Source organism: Cryphonectria parasitica, assembly GCF_011745365.1.
Source record: "Cryphonectria parasitica EP155 unplaced genomic scaffold M406scaffold_6, whole genome shotgun sequence".
NCBI lineage: Eukaryota > Fungi > Ascomycota > Sordariomycetes > Diaporthales > Cryphonectriaceae > Cryphonectria > Cryphonectria parasitica.
The window spans coordinates 1,547,079-1,566,743 of NW_024468914.1; the positions used below are offsets into that span (position 1 = coordinate 1,547,079).

The 19,665-nt window shown below is 51.5% G+C and overlaps 6 protein-coding genes across 6 annotated transcripts; 4 read left to right on the top strand and 2 right to left on the bottom strand.

Moving 5' to 3' along the window:
- Window positions 1–1,678: 1,678 nt before the first annotated feature.
- On the bottom strand, window positions 1,679–3,459 carry M406DRAFT_48582 (uncharacterized protein; the record flags this gene model as incomplete). The annotated part of the gene is made up of 4 exons (XM_040924369.1): window positions 1,679–1,983; window positions 2,227–2,353; window positions 2,406–3,157; window positions 3,216–3,459. The coding sequence occupies 4 exons, from the start codon at window positions 3,457–3,459 to the stop codon at window positions 1,679–1,681; spliced, it is 1,428 nt and encodes a 475-aa protein (XP_040774429.1).
- Window positions 3,460–5,481: 2,022 nt separating this feature from the next.
- On the top strand, window positions 5,482–8,417 carry M406DRAFT_226316 (uncharacterized protein; the record flags this gene model as incomplete). Its single annotated transcript, XM_040915739.1, has 8 exons — window positions 5,482–5,532; window positions 5,630–5,712; window positions 5,872–6,834; window positions 6,932–7,140; window positions 7,219–7,351; window positions 7,430–7,651; window positions 7,749–7,904; window positions 8,018–8,417. Coding segments are annotated over 8 exons (2,217 nt in total), but the record flags the coding sequence as incomplete, so codon positions are not given.
- A 399-nt stretch (window positions 8,418–8,816) lies between these two features.
- M406DRAFT_262969 (NAD(P)-binding protein) lies at window positions 8,817–9,990 on the bottom strand (the record flags this gene model as incomplete). The annotated part of the gene is made up of 4 exons (XM_040917550.1): window positions 8,817–9,024; window positions 9,133–9,456; window positions 9,555–9,632; window positions 9,725–9,990. The coding sequence occupies 4 exons, from the start codon at window positions 9,988–9,990 to the stop codon at window positions 8,817–8,819; spliced, it is 876 nt and encodes a 291-aa protein (XP_040774431.1).
- A 592-nt stretch (window positions 9,991–10,582) lies between these two features.
- On the top strand, window positions 10,583–12,878 carry M406DRAFT_262171 (uncharacterized protein; the record flags this gene model as incomplete). The annotated part of the gene is made up of 2 exons (XM_040917492.1): window positions 10,583–10,868; window positions 11,026–12,878. 2 exons carry the CDS (start codon window positions 10,583–10,585, stop codon window positions 12,876–12,878), a joined length of 2,139 nt encoding a protein of 712 aa, XP_040774432.1.
- Window positions 12,879–14,431: 1,553 nt separating this feature from the next.
- Window positions 14,432–16,270, top strand: M406DRAFT_341029 (monooxygenase; the record flags this gene model as incomplete). The annotated part of the gene is made up of 4 exons (XM_040921615.1): window positions 14,432–14,598; window positions 14,679–14,773; window positions 14,859–16,132; window positions 16,214–16,270. The coding sequence occupies 4 exons, from the start codon at window positions 14,432–14,434 to the stop codon at window positions 16,268–16,270; spliced, it is 1,593 nt and encodes a 530-aa protein (XP_040774433.1).
- Window positions 16,271–17,580: 1,310 nt separating this feature from the next.
- M406DRAFT_331992 (aldehyde dehydrogenase) lies at window positions 17,581–19,347 on the top strand (the record flags this gene model as incomplete). The annotated part of the gene is made up of 5 exons (XM_040920690.1): window positions 17,581–17,610; window positions 17,676–17,757; window positions 17,837–18,013; window positions 18,076–18,679; window positions 18,756–19,347. 5 exons carry the CDS (start codon window positions 17,581–17,583, stop codon window positions 19,345–19,347), a joined length of 1,485 nt encoding a protein of 494 aa, XP_040774434.1.
- Window positions 19,348–19,665: the final 318 nt, after the last annotated feature.

Below are 19,665 nucleotides of genomic sequence, written 5' to 3' on the forward strand. Positions count from 1 at the left end.
GTCGATTTCGCTATTGCGTCAGCGACGATGAAGAGGCGGCTGTTCTTCACCAAGAATGGGGTATATCGGCCTTGGGCCCCCGAGTATGGCCGAAGGAGACATAGCGTACATCTTTGCTGGGGGCCATACGCCTTTCATCATTCGGTCTTGTAACGCAATAAAAGATGAAAATATGCAGGCAACAAGGCATTCTCTTTCTTGGGAGACTGCTATGTACCTGGTGTAATGGATGGTGAGGCTATGGCTGACTTTGAAGCCAAGAAGGAGATAGTTCATCTTGTATGATAATTTTTTCCCTTTTACATTTCACCTTGAGCATTCCAGCATTAATTTTTGCAGAAGAATAGTGTTGTTGATTCTTTAAAATGTAACTGGTATGAGAGAATCGAGCAAAAGCCCAAGCTTCAAGCTTTGAAAACCCAATGTAATAAATGCAGCAGTGGACTGAGAGCGTCAAGAGTCATGGAAATTTAAGCTAGTAAAAAAAATAAAAATATCAAACATAACTTTCACATTTGCTATTCCTGAAACAAAGAGCAGGATAGCTCTCATAGAAGTGAGAGCAACAGCATTCCGATAAGCTAATTAATTAACTGCTTCATGTTATAGGGAATGTACCTTCCGTTCTTATTCTCTGAATGCTAAGCTCAGTCATTCACCTGCAGAGGAACCTTACTACCCCTGCTAATCTGGATTTCTGGGCGAGATGATTTGTATGGCATCAGGTATTCTTAATTTCACCGAATTTCTTTTACGGAGGATCTGTTGCCACCTTGTCTAGTGAGTGGTAGCTTCGACTTTCAACAATGTAAGCTGCTAACTAATCTTCGTATCTTGTTCAAAACCCACGAGAGCAGAATACCTGACAAGCTCAGAATGTGAAAGGACGGAGCCTGCAGAACTTGTCACAGAAGCATTGTTCAAGCTATCCCCAGGCCAGCAGTCAAGCTGATATCAAGCTTCAACAACGAAGGGATTTGTTCCAGCTTCAGCGCCACCACATCACCATAAAGTGGGAGCGTTGACTGATGAGATGAGGATTGATAAGTTGACTGCTGTAAACTAGTTCATTGCATAAGCCTATGTATTTTTTTTAAACAAAACTCTTAACCTGTAATATGCTTGACATATACACTGTTTCATGGGTGAGTTATTCCCTACTGATTACTAAATGGCGATATTCTCATCTTGCTAGTGATAGAAATTGGAGAATATTGGAGCAACAGCTTGCTTTATGCTCTATGTATATGTAAAATGCACAGCTCGAATTACACGAACATATTGTAACAAAATTCATCACACCAGCTCCATCCCCCGGGCTTGGGGAGGTGGTGCATTCTTCAAGCAATAGCTTTGGGACACCATGACATTTGCAACTCCTCATTAGCTCTGATAGCTACTCTGTTCCCTCTAGTGTGATATCATCATCACGAGATTGTCTCAGTTTAGCCTATTTAACTAGAATGGAGTTATTCGTTCAGAGCGAGGGAAATATATAACATTTTGCAAATCTCCAATCTTCAATTTCTTCATCGATTCGTTCATCATCTTCCATTGTCTAATTCCCTCATCCTTGAATCTCTGGAGTCTTTCTCTCAATAGATTAGATATCGCTGCAGGTAATTCTGGGCAACTTCTAAAGAAGGAAATATGATTTCACATAAAGACCAAGTACTCATCAGCTCACTCCCCAAGCCCCAAGAATTTCCATCCTCGCGGGTTGCTGTCCCTTCTTTCCATTCTCCTCGAGCCGTCTCACTCTGCTGACGAGCAGGCCCACACCGATGGGGCCCAGTATTGTGCATAATGTGATCGCCCACGTCACAATCAAGAACAGCTCCGAAGGTTCGTCGGCATCAACACCGCGACCAAAAGTCCCGCTGCTCTCGGCCAGCGCCGAGATAAGGTACCCGATCTCGCCCCGTGCGATCATTGCGAGGGCCACAATGTAGGCTGGATATAGAGACACGCCCGCGGCGGAGTCTAGGGAGTGGTTGCTAGTGTTTTGAGGTATTGAATCTGCGGGAGGAGATGAAGAGCCGTGGCATAGCTGTTGAACTGAACTGCCGCTGTTATGTGGCTCGTGTCCCCTATCCATGCCCTTGTTACGAGCTACGGAGGCCATCTGGGGGTGAGACTGGGAGCTGGTAGCCGACTTGGTCCGTTTCCCACCCTTGGATGGGCTGTTTCGGTGCCACAGCTGCCTGTGGATGTATAAAGGATTACGAAAGAACAGAAACCAAATGCCACAGGTCATCTTGCCCGCCGCCATTAGTATCGTGTACACCATACCCCTCCAGACGACAGGCTTGGCAAACATCTTGGTGACGGGCACCGAGAAGCCGATAGAAGCCTGCTATGGTGTTAGTCATGTTATATGTTCTGTTGCAAAGTAGGCACCTCACAAAGAAGAATGGCTTGAGAAGTCTCTCCACAGCTACGCTGTAATAACGGCCATATATATTTAGGCCTGACGTAGAAGAAATTGCGTCTGCACAAGCAGGAGAATCTGAGAGACTCTGGTCCTCACTTGCATTCCGAAGTGTGATATGTGGGACCTCCGAGTCCCACCACGACACAGTAGCGCCAGCGATATACGCTGCAAAGAGGCTTGAGGTCCCAGCGAATGTGCCCCCAGTAACAAGTCCTAGGAGCAAAACAGTATGAATCGTGAGAGCCGTTTCTGGCTTCCTCATCAAGCGGTCCAGTTTTGTGTCTGGATGCTCCTCTCGCGCTTTATTCAGGTATAATGTAGTAGGAATGACAACGAAACGGGAGACTGCCGGCGCCAGCACCGCGAATCCTATCGACACCATGATCGGCCGCACGATTGTGATAGGGCGGAGGTCACCATCGCCAAGATTAGACACAATTTGTACCATGATCAGTCCGACGACATCATCCATCATCGCAGCGCTGGTGAGGACCACACCCAGGCGCGTTGAGGACATGCCACTGGTGCTCAGGATCGTGAAGGTGGTGCCGAGACTGGTGGAACACAGGGCCGCCCCAGCTGCAAAAGCCTGCACTTGCGAAGCGCTTGCGATGGAGCACAAGGTGAAGGAAAGAGCCATGGGTACAGCGACGCCTGCCGCAGCAACGGCTGCGGAGAGGACGAGGTTCGCCTTGAGAGTTTTGAAGGATATTGATAGGCCGCCTGTTAACAGCGGTCATTAGCCAAATGGGTGGTTTGTTTGAATAGGTTTGGTGCTCACCTTCATAGACGATCAAGATTAAACCGATGTAGCCTATCTGCATTATTGCTTCTTGAACGGAGAATGGTAGCCAATTTGCTCCAGGTGCGCCCCAGGCGATGCCGAGAAAAACCTGGCCGATGAGACCGCAGTACAAAAGCTTATCGAGTCCATAATTGACTACATTGAGGAGTAACAGAAAACCGGATAGGATAGTCAGGGTTACGATGGAAGGTTCTGCATATGATAAAGAAGATGGCTCCATGCTGTTGACTTCTAAAAAAGCCCCATCTCGAGCAAGGCAAGTTGATAAAGATCACAATGTTCTCAAAGCACAGAGACGGCTCAAAATGTGAACCAAATTTTCCGAAGTCGATCGGTACTGCTTACGAGATAGCGCGGTTGAAGGCGACTAGAGTAGTATTAGGGTTATAGTGCGCTGTTTTTCAAACTACGGGTGCAGACCAACTAAAGATTCCGAGAAGCATTAGCAGCAGGCATACAGCAAGGACAGAAGGATGAGGAAAGGCTCAGATATCAGCAATTATGTTTGAGTAGCCAAGTCCTAGCACTGCTATAAGAGGATGTACTCTTTTAAGGCGTTCATGCCTCAATGTACGGACCCACACACCGTGCTATGGTAGTTACAGAGGCACAGCTCCTCCGCTAAAGTCGCTGCCTCGTGCCGGAAAACACGCTGTCGGCTCCATGGGTGTTATAGATAGAGGGAAGATAAGGAAACAATAGGGGGTAAAGGTGGGGGGGGGGGGGGGCGAGAGAAATCAGATTTTTTTCTTCTCCCTTCTATATTTTTCCACATTTAATACAATGCTTTGAGGCTATGCCCTGCTACGAGTACCTTCGTATGCCTACTCACTCTTCTCGCAACCTAATGAGCATTTGACTTTATCGTATCATGTCCACTTGGAACATCACGTACTGAATAACTGCTCAAGGCCAAATCATTGCCCCCTGCCTCTCCCCCAATGGGAGTTTGTACTGAGATGATCAGTCGTTCAAATTGGATGCGTGGCCTAGTATACATGGCCAACCAGGTACATCCTGATTGCCCCTCAGAAGTATATATTCTTGTTCTGGAGTCCATCGTACTGGCTATTACAGCACTGGATTTCTGAGCGTTTACAAACGCTCAAAACCCTTTGGATTACCGCAATTTTTGATCCGCTGCAATCCCGGCGCTTGGGAGAAGAACACATGCACCGCTCAAGCCGACCCGTGTTCAGAGAACAGCTATTTGCCGACCAGATCTTCGGCCAACGGCTCTCTCTATTCCCAGCCACGGTTCTCAATTCCGTCGAGGTCTTACTCTGATGCAGTTGACCCGAAATCTTGACTAAAAGGATATGAAGTAGTTCTCATATTTGTATATTAACCTTGCCATCCCCCCTCCCTTAGACGAACCTAATGACTCAACCTCTTAAGCGGAACTACACCTCTACTATGGTAGTCTGCAACATATGCTCGAGAGGGGGGCAAGGGGGGGGGGGGCTGATTGGACCTGTGCTCGCTAGCCTGATGGCGTTAGTATTTTTCGCGGAATTCGATTTCCGAATACTGGGGATGCGCGTGGAGTCTCCACTACCTGGTGTCGAGGATCTGACCTACAGTTCTGTGACCGAGTCGGGCCTCTTTGCTTAGCGCTCATGAGCTCGGACAGGAATATCTGTCCTCGCAAGCAGTGCCAGCTCTTTTTTTGGGCTTAACAAGAAGAATTCTGATGGAGTAAGTACGTATCGTAGAAAGGGTGTATCAGCCAAACGTTCATTCTCTTGTCCTCCTTCTCTCATCTTCCAGTAATAGTGGGCAAGCGTAAAAGCATCGCCACTGGACCGAAGTCGGGCGGACGAGGGTGACCTTCGAGCAGGACAAAGATAACATGACGTGGAAGAGGAGACATTTCTTCCGGAATTCCCCTTCCCCAGCCTAGTCAACGTGGGGAGGAGGTCAGGGGAACGCGGGGCTCCATATGGGGCCCCTGATTCGGGATAGTTACGGGGTAGTGTGCGCCTCTGCGGCTAACATTTCCAGCTCGACAACATGCGACTTGCGACATGTAGACACACGAGATGAGGCCAACAGATATCAGATGAATCCATAGGCCATAAAAGACTGGTACAGATCGCTCGCGTCTCTACCGCAGCAGCAGCTGTCCACCTCCACGAACGAGACCCGAGAGCCATTCCTCCAGCCGGCGACGTGCTCCATGCGACCATCTGGCGCGAAGATGGACTCATCCGCCTCGATAACCTCGAAACAAGAGACCAAAAGAAAGCATGTGACTACAGCATGTCTCTCCTGCCGGGAGAGCAAGGTGAAGGTAACCCAGTACCATTGCTACTACCACCCTCGGGGGCGCCGGTATCCCGCCTCCACTAGATAGAGAGGCAGGACTGACAATAATGACTACATCTCAGTGCAATGGAGCGATGCCGGCTTGCTCCAATTGTCTCAACAAGCGCAAAGAATGCAAGTACCAAGCTAGAGATGACAGACGAAAGTACGTCATACCTCCTCCCTCTTCCCTCTCTCTCTCTCTCTCTCTCTCTCTCTCTCTCTCTCTCTCTCTCTCTCTCTCTGCGTCTCCCTCTATCGCTTCATCCCGAGGGTTGTTTTGTTACACCTGTGACGCAGATGCGGACTGACCGACCTCTCGCAGGCTCTCCCTCCGCCTGGCCATCGAGCTGCTATCCGACAGGGTACGCAAGCTCTCGCAATTCATAGTCGAACAGGGCCTGGAAGTTCCCCCAGCCGACCAGGAATATGAAAATACATTGTCAAATATCTTGCAGATGACAGGACTCTCCTCCATGCCACCCAGCCTCGCAAGGAAAACCACAGACAGGGAGACCAGCACCCAGAGGGGTCCAGCCGCACAGCAGCTCGACCCGAGGACCGAATCCTTGCCGAACACGAGCGCCCCGGTGCCCAATGCGACGTACGGTGCGCACCCCTCGGGAGATATAACAGGTAATCCGCTCCAGGCAATGCAAGGCCTGCTCGAACTGGCGAACGCGGTAGAAAACATGGATGGCACAATGCGTGACCGAGACAACTGGTCCTGGAGAGTAACGACAGCAGGGGCTATACCAACCCCCCAGGACCCTCTGCCACAGGTGGCCATAATCCAGCCCAACTACGTGTCCTCGGTGGGCGACCTCTCAAGCCCGGCACAGCCACAACCACAAGCAAATTCTTCTGGCGGAATCCCGAGCTGTCCCTCGCTCGAGGTAGACGACGGGGCCACCAGCTCGACCGAGGGCGTCGACGAGCTGGCAGACCGGCTGTCTGATCTGCTGGGGACCCTCCACGTCAGGCCGGGCGGCCATATACGGTTCTACGGCGCTACATCTAACTTCAGCTTGTTAGAAACTACGGCTGCAGACGTCGGCATGAATGTCCACTGGACGGTACGCAACGACGGGATCGAGCACCTCAGACGCCTTGGCCTTGACAAGAAGGTCCCACCTGAGATCGAGCAGCACCTGATGGAACTCTACTTTACGTGGCAGGACCCGTCGTTCCACGTCGTGGACCGCAACATGTTTGACGAGGCAATACGGGTATGGGGGGAGCAGATTGAAGATACAGCCTACTACTCGGAAGCACTGAGGAATGCCATGTAAGCCAACGACGATAAAAGAAACAAAGAGAAAGAAAGGGAGAACTACAACCAAATACACCCTATCGCCAGTCTGTAAGCTAACTCACGTTCGGAGCTGCGCTCTGGGAGCTGCATTCGATGCGCGGCACCACCCGGCATTTGTCACATTCCCTAGGTCCCTGGCGGATTTCTTTGCAGATAGAGCCAAGGCTCTGTTAGACATAGAGCTGGACTCTCCCTGTGTTGCGACTATCCAGGCCTTGATCCTGTTGAGCGCCCACGATATAGGATGTGCTAGGGATGCTAAGGGATGGCTGTTCAGCGGTATGTTGGCACAAAAAATATAAAAGTATCGATAGTTCTGTAAACTCTGCTGACGAACGACCATTTCCTCCTCGCTAGGTATGGCGACTCGCTTGGCTTTTACTCTGGCATTGCATCAGGACCTGAAACCCTACGTGGTCAAAGGCGTAGTGAGCGAAGCCGAGGCTGATCTTCGGCGGACTGTCTTTTGGGCCGCCTTTGTGGTAGATCAGTACGTGACTGCCCCCCGCCCCCGTCCTTCTTTTCCTCCGTTGTTGCTTTCGTTGTAGTTGCTCATCTCGTCATATAGTGTCTGGAGCTTCTACCTGGGTCAACCGTTCCGCCTGTCCATGAAAGGCGTCAGCCTGGACAAGCCCGAATTGAATAGCCGCCCCAAGCCAGCGGGTCAATGGACTCCTTACGTGCGGCCCACCGCTACACAGGCTCCTGTTCCTGTAGTAGACTGCGCAGAATGCGTCTGTAAATACCAGATCCTATTGTTTGAGGCCACGGCCCCCCTCAGTGATGCCTCGTGAGTCTAGCACACGCCGCTCCAAAGAGAGAACGTGGAAAAAGGAACCAGGTATCGATTATATGATGGCTAACCAGCCTGTCGGCCCGCGCTCCAGGCACGGTGGCATATTCATTTCTCAGACATCATTGCAGGAATTAAATGCCCAGGCCGTGAAGAAATTATCAGACTGGCAGGAACAGCTACCCCTTGCGTTACGAGTGGATCTAGAGGATCGCGACGGCATCTACCTTCCACACGTCATTCTTCTGCAGTAAGAGCTGTCCTTGTTTCTTTTTTTTTTTTTGGGAGGGGGGGGGGGGGGGAATATTCCCTCCATCTTTATTGTTCGATATATATGTTCTTACTAAATCTGAGTGTTTCTAGGATGCAATATTATCAGAGTCTTATTCATGCTTACAGGCCTTGGATGTCAAAAACTCATTCCGTCCACCAGCCACAGACGACGCAGGGTCCTGGTGCAGGCTTGGCCCGCAAGATGTGCATGGACTCGGCCAAAGCCATCGCAAAGCTACTTCGTATGTACGAGGACCGCTACACCCTTCGCAGGATCAACATCCAGGCCGTCGCGATTACTTTCTCTGCCGCCCTGCTCCTGGTCTTTGCAACCGTGTCTCGCTATCAGCGGGACAGGGCGGACGAGATCCTCGCCGACCTCAGCGTGTGTTTTCGGGCGCTGGATGAGCTCGCCCCGGCCTGGGACACCGCTAAGCGAGCTCGTGACTTTCTCACCCGACTACAACGTCATTGGGAGCGACAGGCCAGGTCGAACTCCCTAGCTGACACCAAGGCCCCTTCTACAAAGCCGAGGAAACGGTCGCGCCCCTCTTTCCTGTCAGAGGATCGAAGCCCGCCTACGTCTCTCCGCGGCGACGAGTCGTCCTATTCTGCCATAGGTAGTGAATACTCAACAAGGAGTAGTGGAGGTGTGGCAAGTGACTTTGGGTTGGACCTTGACTTCGACTGGATGCTGAGGACAAGTATGGCAGATATGCCAGGAAACTGGGGCAATATCTTTACCGTGCCGTCAGGGGCTTTCCAACCTGGTTAGGACATGTCGAGAAAAAGAATCCCCATATGCATTTTTTCGATGATTTCTTTTTAATCATTAATATGAATGGATCATGTCAGACATTCGTTTGGTCTAGATAAATTCATTCCTCCCTCACAGCAATCTGCCCGCGTGAATGCCACCCGTTATCAATATATCATCCGAAGTGTGGTATGCGCTTGCATCCGACAAGAGGTACACCACGGGCACCTTGAGGTCTGTCCGGTCCCCTATCCGGCGCATCGGCGGCTCAGTGGTCATAATCTCTGCCAGCCAAGGATAACGATCACAGAGCTCGATCGTCATGTCCGTCAACATATACCTGTATATCACCAACCGCCTATGTCAGTCATTCTGATTGTACACATGCAAAGACATACTCATCGATCACGATCGAACTACGGGCGGCAAAAGAGAAGTCAAAATTTACCCAGGCGAGATGGAGTTGACGCGGATGCCCATGCCTGCCAGTTCCACACCCAGCGCCTTGGCCAGCGAGACGACGGCGCCCTTGCTGGCGCAGTAGTCGCTTGTCGTCTGGCCCTTGCTGGCGACGTGGGCGGCGATAGAGGCGATGAACACGATCGAGCCGCCACGCGGGTTGAAGTCGGTCGGCTCCTGCTTTGCCATCTGTGCTGCGGCCAGCTGTGCGGCGTAGTACGTTCCCAGGACGTTGATGTTTAGGCACCGTGCCACGGACTCGGGGGATCGTTTGATAAAGGGCTCATCAGGGCAGATGCCAGCGGCGGTTACACTGAAGGAAAGGTTTTTGTGTCAGTAACAGGGGAGATATGGCAGCGTATTGAAAAAGTTTCTTTCCAAAGGACATGAAAACATAGAAGAGCAACTTACAGCCCGTCAATACGCCCGAAGTCCTTGACGATCTCATCGAATGTGGTCTGGAGGGTCGCAAAGTTTGTCACATCGCTCCTGTGCACCCAAAAAAAAAAAAAAAAAAAAAAAGCCTGGCGTTAGATAGTTGGCTCGTAGAGTGATGTAGCGAGAGGTAGAAGACGACGCACTTGTAAAGCTTGACCTTGATATCAGACTTGGACTCTAGTTTCTTGAAGTGATTGTGCGGCTTGTCAAGCACGTCGAGGATAGCGACATTGCCTCCAACCTCGGCGATCGCAAAGGCAAAGGCTAGTCCCAGCCCACGGCCCCCACCAGTGATGACAATGGTGCGTCCCTTAAGGCTGAGCAGGTCTTGTACCGAGCGTGTAAGGAACTCGTCTGGGTTTCGATCGAGGACGGCGTTGCCTGTGACGAGGGCTTCCGGGGAAGCCATTGTTAGAAAGGTAAGAATCTAGGTTTTATATTGTCTTATCTACTAATATCTTCCGAACCTAGAGGTGGGATTCGCAGAAGTTATTGGCCTAGGGAGAGAGCCTTCCCAGACTTGTTGTGTATGACCTGCTGTATATATTTATGATGTCGTGGAAGAGCTTCCGAAAGGGGAAGAGGTGTTTCCACAAGAGAGAAAAAGCGAGACAGCGGGGCGCGTGCTCTGCTGAGACCAACTTAGTCGGAAGCTATCCCCGCCAAGTGGTCCCGGTGGCTCCCCGGCGGGCTTGTCCCATGGGGTCGGAGGATGAATCCCGAGCCTCAGGTCCGGACGCGGGGTACCGCGCCGAGCGGAAATATCAACCCGGATCATGTCGGAAGGCGAGACCTACGGTACCGAAGGCTCATGGTTCAGGCTTGATTGCGGATCCTGTTTTACGAAAAAGTCACAGGCCGGATCGATTCCCTAGGTTAAGGCATACAACTATGCCAGTTTTCCAGGTTTACCACGAGGACATCATGCTCAGACGGCCGCTGTTTCTCATTACATAAATCATTTGGCATAACGCAGGATATTGCATTATCTCAGCGCCAAAATGAAGGACGAATCTTTGCAGGCACTTGTTCCTTTGACTTCGGCTGAGAAGCACGAGGCCCGCCTGGCAAGAGGAGGCGGCTGGAGAGAGCATCTTGACGATGATGACCGCGCCGTCCTCGCCTTGCGAAATCTGATCTTCGACATCTGCAATCAGAATGGCGGCGGTCATGGCGGCTCAGCCATTGGTATGGCAGCCATCGGTGTTGCCCTGTACAAACACACGATGCGTTACAACCCGTCAAACCCTTCGTGGTTCGATAGAGATCGCTTCGTCCTTTCCAATGGTGAGTGGATTGTCGAGTACCTACGAGCGCACAAAAACCTCTCTTTGTCTCATTCCTCTCAATTTTGCTCTCTTCTCCTCCCCCCCCCCCATCCTTTCTCTCGCTCTCTTCATGACCGAAATCGTCGCTGATACTAGGCTCTCTCACACCATTACAGGCCACGCTGCAATGTTCCTGTACGCTCTGAACCACCTCGTAGGCTATGATGCCTGGACAATGGACGAGATCAAGGGATACGGTAGTGCCAAGGAAAACGGATTCTCTACACTTTGCCATGCCCACCCAGAATCGGAGGACCCAGCAATAGAAGTCACCACAGGCCCACTGGGACAGGGCATCGCGAATGCTGTCGGCCTGGCCATCGCCTCCAAGAATCTTGCCGCGCGGTATAATCGCCCTGGCTTCGACGTCGTCAGCTCGCGTGTATATTGCATGACGGGTGACGGCTGCCTGATGGAGGGCGTTGCACTGGAGGCCATGTCCCTGGCCGGCAACCTGGGGCTCGACAATCTCGTCGTCATATACGACAACAACCAGGTGACGTGCGACGGACCTCTCGACTGGATCAACGTCGAGGATGTCAACGCCAAGCTGCGAGCGTGCGGGTGGCATGTCCTCGAGGTCGCCGATGGTTCCTACGACGTCAGCGCCCTCGTCGCAGTATTTCAGTTCGCCAAGACTCTCGTTAAGAAGCCCGTTTTTATCAATGTCCGCACCGTCATCGGCCTCGGAACCTCCTCGGCGGGGACATATAAGGCACACCACGGTGTTTTTGACCCGGACAGCGTGGCCCTCTCCAAGCGCCTAGCAGGACAGGACCCGTCCACAACACACGAGGTTCCGCCAGCTGCTTTGGAGTACTTCAGAGAGAGGAAAGCACACGGTCAAAAGCTCCAGGGCGCATGGGACGATCTTCTCGAGAAGTACCAAAAGGCACACCCTGACCTGGCCAAGGATCTCAAGGGCCGACAGGCTGGCGAGAACGGGACTGTATGGCAGAAGACGCTTGAGAGCCTCGACATTGGCCAGTTCAAGGGGTTCGCCACCCGTGAAGTGAACGGCACTATCATGGAAAAGATGTGGAAAGACCACCCGGCGCTCTTCGGCGGCGGTGCTGATCTGGTCAACTCCAACAAGGTCTCATATGAGGCATCCGAGGTGTTCCACCCATCCACGGGCTACTCTGGCCGGTACCTGCGATATGGCATCCGTGAACACGCCATGGCATCCATCTCCAATGGTATTGCGGCCTACAACCCAGGCACTTTCCTTCCCTTCACGGCCACATTCTTCATGTTCTACATCTACGCTGCTCCAGGCGTCCGAATGGGTGCCCAGAGCCGTCTTCCTGTGATTCACTTTGCCACGCACGACTCGTTTGCCGAGGGCCAGAATGGTCCGACACACCAGCCTGTCGAGCTAGATTCTCTCTACCGCGCCATGCCGAACCTAACTTACATGCGGCCATGTGACGCAGAGGAGGTCATTGGCGCCTGGCTGCTGGCGCTCGGCAAGACCACGGGGCCCTCCATGCTGTCTCTTGGCCGTGACGCAGTGGCACCAGTGCCCAACACCAGCCGTCTCAAGGTCACCAAGGGTGCCTACATCGTCAAAGATGTAGAGAAGGCTGCTATTATCCTCGCCAGCTGTGGCACAAACCTCCACTATGCCGTCGCCGCAGCTGAGAGCCTGTCCGCCTCGGGTGTTGCCACCCGCGTCGTCAGCGCCCCTAGCTTCGAGCACTTTGACGTTCAGGACAGGTCATACCAGGAGTCCGTATTTCCGCTGGACGGTACCCCCATCGTCAGCGTAGAAGAGTACATTGCGTCGACATGGGCACGATACGTGACGGCAAGCATTGGCATGACCGGATATGGCTACTCAGCTTCCAACAAGAGCAATTACGATAGATTCGGTCTAGATGCGAAGGGGATTGAGAGGAGGGTGAGGAGTTACCTCGGCGAGCTCTCTGGACAGGATGCCAGGAAAGCTGGCTGGAGGGCCATCTGAGTGAGCGCAGTGTGGTTTTTCTTCCTCTTTTTGCCTCCCCCCCCCCCCCCCGTGCAAGATTTCAATAGTCACGGCAGAAGTGAACAAGCAAAATTAGATGCGATGTAATTAATTCTCGGAAGATGACTCAAAGAAATGAAAACGACAATAGAAACCTAGATGGCTCGTGATGCAGACTGTGGAATGGAGGTATGCAAGCATCCGAAGTCCCAAGCCAGTGGTCTCGATGGACGTTGATATTGTATGGTACCGAGCCAGGCAGGCGTCTCTATTTTACACGGTCTCTTGTATGACTGTTAAGATTTAATATTCACACTTCGCTACCTACTTAGTTGCCAACACATGTGATCAAGCACTCCTGATCAGGTGTGATTTATATCATCTGCCGGTTCCAGCAATTTGTAATTATCTGCTGCTCCTCAAAGGCCCCTTTTCCTAGTGACTACTTAGCGGGTGCCGTTTTACCCTAGACCGCAGCGATGTGAACCACTAAAGAGGTTGTAGAGAGATTGACGCGAGAGGTTTTCGTCCACCTTCCAGTCATATTTTCCTTCTCAAGTGTTCGCAGAGGGTCGGCATGCCTAGTTCGGCGTTATGAGCTGTATGGAATATAAGTCCTTAGCAAGTGTGAATAGGATTATTGTGCGAGGCCAGTGAGTCACTGGCCCAGGGCCGTGCACGGCCCCTCCAGCCAGCCAACAGCCAGACCTGTTGATAGCCTCAGTTAGCTGCCCTCCTGGCGTTTCTCTTCCTTTCTCTTTTCTCTTCAGCGCACAGCAATGCAACCCATTTCCCCTCACACAATTATTGTTATCATTATTAATACTACTTAAAGTAGTCATGGCACACAAGTCTTGCTTGACCACAGAATTTCTTCGCCAAATCAAGTTTTGTTTGAATGACTCTAGTTCTCAGAATGCCGTGTTGTACTGTGTTGAAGTTGCTTAAGTGGACATTGGCAGATGAGAATCTTCACATGTTTGATTTTAGGCTACTGCTTCAAAATCTACAACGGTCTTCACGACCAATTTCCCGTCCGCATCCCGTGTCTTTCCAGCCATCTCAAGGGCTTCCTGCACACGATCAAGCCCCTGAAAGCGGCGAATGATCATCTTCTGCACAGCTGGCAACGCTTGACCACCCATCTGCTCTGTGATAGAAGCCTTGGCGATTTCTATGGTTCTGGTCAATTCCGATGGGTGGCCGAGAGTGGCCAACAGGTCACTCGGGATCCGGTTTCCGAGAAGTCAGGCCAGCCTTCACTGCGCGTGAGGGGAGAGGAGGCAGTCCCTCGTGGGGAATGCCATTCTAGCTCCACCATATCCAATTCAGGGATCGCCATTGCCGCTAGATTTCGGCGGTCCTTTCTCCGGATCGCCCTTTTGCTAGAATTCGGAGCACGTCTCCAGCTAGGCCGAGCATTCGTTTTGCAATAACTCCTCCCCAAGGAACCTTTTTTTATCTCGGGTCTCGCACAGCAACGAGTCCAAAGTCATCTTTACCTTCTCCTTTGCTTCTACGTCGGCTCTCATAGACACTTTCACACGCTCAAGATGTCGACTTACGCAAAGGAGCTCAATACCATCATCATTGGAGCAGGCCCTGCGGGCATTGCCATGGCCTATCGCTTGAAGCATGAGCTCGATTTTCATGACTTCACCATTTACGAAAAGCTGGATGGTGTTGGAGGCACATGGAGGGCGAACACTTATCCTGGCTGGCATGTTTTCTCTGAGATTGTGGTCATCCGACAGTGTTGGTGGGAGATAAGCGCTGACCTTCAATTTTCTCCAACGACAGTGGCTGCGATCTCCAGTCACACCTATACTCCTTTAGTTTCAACCCGAACCCCAACTGGTCTAAACAGCTGTGCGAGCAACCTGAGATTCTCCAATGTAAGCTGTTTTGAGCTGCCATCATGTGCGCTTCCGATCACCCACCACAAACTAGAGAGCTAATAAATTTCTGCCATTTGAATAGACCTGGAAGACACCGTGGATAAGTTCGACATCCGCAAGCACATTCATCCCTCTGTCGAATGCACCGGAGCGAGATGGTGCACTGAGAAGTCCAAGTGGGAGGTGAACTTTAAGGACCTCAAGACCAGCGTCGAGTTCTCCCGCTATGCGTCTGTCTTCGTGTCTGCAGTCGGGGCCATCTCCTTCCCGAGGGACACTAAGTTCCCAGGCATGGAAAACTTTCAGGGCCACATGTTCCACACAGCACGATGGGATCACTCTGTCTCGTACTCCAACAAGCGCGTTGCCGTCATCGGAAATGGCTGCAGCGCTGCGCAGGTCGTACCAGCCGTGGCCAAGAAGGCCGCCTCTGTGAAGCAGTACGCCCGCAGCGGTCAGTGGTTCCATGCTCGGCCCAACCGCAACTACACAGAGCTCGAGAAGTTCATGTTCCGCTGGGTGCCCCTCTGGGAGAAGCTTCTCCGTCTGCGCATCTTCCTCGAGGCTGACGAGGAGACTACCACCTACTTCCCGACGCCCAGGGGTCTCAAGGTGCGGACCCAGGTCGAGGCCGAGTCCAAGCAGTACATGAAGTCCAAGACGCCAGAAAAGTACTGGGACCACCTGATACCAAGGTTCCCGCTGGGGTGCAAGCGCCGCATCTTTGACCCCGGCTACCTCGACTCCCTCTACCTTCCCAACGTTGACCTCCTTCCCGAGGGCATCCAGGAGATCACCGAGACAGGCATCGTGAGCACCTCTGGAATACGGGATGACTACGACATCATTGTCCTCGCCACTGGGTTCCAGGTCTCGGAGTTCCTTGTGCCCATGGAGATCGTGGGCGCAGATGGCCGATCGCTGCACCAGCAGTGGAAGGAATGCCGTGGCGCCCAGGCCTACCTGGGCACCCACGTCCACAACTTCCCCAACCTGGCCATCCTCTTTGGCCCCAACACATTCCCTGCCAATAACTCTGCGCTGTTTGCGTGCGAGACGCAGGTCGACTATGCTATCAAGTCACTCTTTGTGCCCCTGATCGACCACAGGGCCGAGGTCATCGAGGTCAAGCAGGCGGTTGAGGACTACACGACAAACGCTATACACAAGGAGCTTTCCAACACCGTCTTCGCTGGAGACTGTTCCAACTGGTATATTGGCAGCTTTGGCCGGAATGCTGCCTCCTGGCCTGGCAAGGCGGCTTCCTTCTGGGCTAGCACGTACTTCCCAAACTGGTCTGCCTTCAATCTTATCGGTGGCAGCAGGTTGTGGCCACTCTATGCTCTTCGCCGGCAGGTGTACACCTCGAACTGGCTCATGAAGGCCATCGTCGTCCTTAGTGTTGTGGCAGCAGCATCTCGTTCTGGGCCCTCGAAGGGCAGGATTCCCGATGTGGCCAGCGGTCTTCGGGCTTGGATCGCCCAGGTTTCATAAAGGGGTCTCGCGCCGAAGTTCTTTTAGCAAGGAAAAGATGGTTGGTGTGTTCTGGAACGCATAAATTACAAGGGTGGCGTTGGTGTAAACCTTTAGTCAGGCTGACTTGGATACCATTGGGTTTTTCGTGGGAACAAATTCTGCTCCCTAAAGGCTTGGTGCTGATTCCTTTGCATGTTCACATCAAACTGCTGTTTCTCTTTTTACAGTACGTACGTCTTCTACTCATGATGATAAAGGATTTCCAAATTATTACATCATACTGATGTGAATTTTAAAGAGGAATCCATTGCCCTTGATAGTATAAAATCCAAGCCAAGTATACGTGCGTACAGATACTGCAAATTTCAAGCAGTTTCATTTGAACACTTCGCCATCGTAGCTGAACATATTCATCAGTGAATTTGTGATTTTCCTTCAGGGGTTTGCACAATATCACACATCAAACTTGCTGCAGTCAAGTCTCGACTGAATTTTAATACGTATTCACTAAAGTCTATCCAACTTTAGGTTAGCAACTTGAATGGCACCCATTGCTAGAGAGGCAAAGTGTGTGAATTGAATTCTTGAGTTGAACCAACTGCGATAATGCACCTAGTAGCTGCATCTAGACTGCAGCCTTACTTTAGGAAGACGTGCTCCTCGCTTTGCTACCATGAGGCGGCGTGCTGCTCTGGAATACAGCTGATGAGCGAGAGCTGACTCTTTGACTGCTCTATAGAAGGTAACTTCTTTCGCAGCCCTCAGGTGAAGGATGCGAACCGCGTTTGCCCGGCACCTCTTCTGTGAGAATCCAAGATCACTTCGCCACAACAGGCCGTCTTACTGTGAAAGACGAAGGGGGTGATCATCCCTGTCGCTCTGGGGAGAGCCAGTCCCCGGAAGTGCATAGAAAGCTGACTCGATTGAAGCTTAAAACCAGCCGAAGGTAGCCTGGCTGGCCTCGGCATCATTGAAACTACATTGTCACGCAGTATGGTTAGCACGGCTTCGCCTTCCTGGGGGTGGCACCACCCCGGGTCGACGGATCTGTTCGGAGCTGAATCCCGACCCACTTTGGGCGCAGCAGAAGTATTCGGGGCTCGAAATCCGCTGCAGAACTCGGATGTCATTGGGCCGGCAAAGATGAGGAATCCATAATGAGTACAAAGTCTTGCATCCGAAATATTGGGATAGAACAAGAACTACACATTAAAATACTTTCTCTGGTCCATGTAAGCAGGTAAATTAGTACTGACTTGATCGCTGTCTTGTAATCCGCCCCGCCCCTTGCCATGATCTAATTACAGCCCTTGGATCTTGCTATTGAAATGTCTTACCACGCACAACATCTGGAGAGTGTTAGTAGTGCTCCTCAGTCATATTGGTATAACACAATACTAATGCAAAATCGGCCTCACTGCAGCTGAAGGACAGCAGTTTGTTCTCCGGCGAAGCCTTCATCGGTGGGAAGTGGATCTCGAAAGAGAAACAGTTCGACGTTTATGGTCCGTTTTCATGAACCAACTCCTCGTTTGTTTCTTTTCTTCCTCTTTTCACTTGGTTCGTACTGATGTCAAATGATAGAACCGTCATCCATTTCCGTCTTGGGCAAGGTTTCAGACTGTTTGCTCGAAGATTTTCAGGCAGCCATCGTGAGTGCGGACGAAGCACAATGCAAGTTCTTTAAAAGCACAACCGGGACAGCAAGGGGCGCACTTCTACGAAAATGGTATGACCTCATTCTGGAAAACATTGATGATCGTAAGTACATATTCAGTTGAAACTTTCGCGGTCACCTCGTTTGCTAACATACCGTACAATAGTTACGACAATCCTCTCCCTCGAGAATGGCAAGACGCGGGCTGAGGCAAGAGGAGAAGTTGCATATGCTGCCAGCTTTATAGCATGGTTTGCCGAGGAAGCCACCCGAGCTTATGGCGTCACGATCCCGTCATCTACACCTCACACGACTCTGATGACCCTTCGTGAGCCCATTGGTGTGTGCGGTATCATCACGCCTTGGAACTTCCCTGCCGCTATGATCACAAGGAAAGTCGGCCCAGCACTTGCAGCTGGCTGCTCCGTCGTGATCAAGCCACCCAGTGAGACTCCCTACTCGTGCATTGCACTTACCAAGCTGGCCGTCAAAGCCGGTATTCCTCCTGCCGTAATTCAGGTGTGCCCCACTAAGGACCGACAAGCTGCTACTGAGCTTGCTAAGCACCCGCTCGTTAAGAAGCTCAGCTTCACCGGCTCAACCGGCGTGGGCAAGAAGCTGGCTGAGCTGGCAACGGGAACACTAAAGAAGGTTAGCCTCGAGCTCGGTGGTAATGCGCCATTCATCGTCTTTGACGACGCAAATCTTGATCTGGCTGTAGAAGGTGCCATGTTTTGCAAGTTCCGCTGCTCCGGACAGACATGCGTTTGGTAAGTTACCCGACCACTTGAACCCGCAGGCTGCTGCAATGAAAAGCAGAAAGAAATGGCTAACTTTGAGCCACAGTGCAAATCGCCTCTACGTGCAGAAGGGTGTGGCCAAGCCTTTCATCGAAAAACTAGTGAAGGCAGTGCAGGCTCTCAAGACAGGTCCAGGGCTGGATGCTTCCACAACGCAGGGTCCGCTGGTAAACAAGTCTGCTGTGGAAAAGGTCCAGGAGCACGTGGACGATGCCACCTCCAAGGGTGCCAAAGTTGAGGTTGGTGGCAAGCCGCCTGCCTCGGCAGGTTTCTTTTACGAACCGACTGTGCTCTCTGGAGTAAACCCGGAGATGCTGGTCAGCAGAGAGGAGACATTCGGGCCACTCGCTCCCGTCTTCGTCTTCAAGACTGAAGCGGACGCTTTGCGACTTGCGAACGACACTGAGTTTGGATTGGCCGGGTACTTATTCTCACAGGATATTGCTCGGGCCATGCGGGTGGCTCACAAGCTTCAGGTTGGTATGGTCGGTGTCAATACTGGAAAGATCAGCGCTGCTGAAGCGCCGTTTGGAGGCATCAAGGAAAGTGGGTACGGAAAAGAGGGTAGCCTCTATGGGCTTGAGGAATACCAGGTTATTAAGAGCGTCACAATCGGCAATCAAGATGCTGGTCTCTAAGCTGCTGGATGGGAAATATTGAGAGAAATGGAGTCTTCTCTATCTTCAAGATCACATCATAACATGATTCTTCCAGTATCGATACTGCATACTTAAGTAATTAATCTGCAATGTGGACACCAAGTGACTTTATCCATATCTGCAACGTCTTACCCTTATTTCAGACAGCAGCGACCAATAACAAAACCGATTGTAGCTGCTACGATCGAATAGAATTTATTTTCTCAATGACTAGCCAGGCCACTACTCAGAAGTTTAAGTAGAATACCAAGCAATATGTATCTTTACTAGCTTGAATACAAATTATTGCCTGGCCAG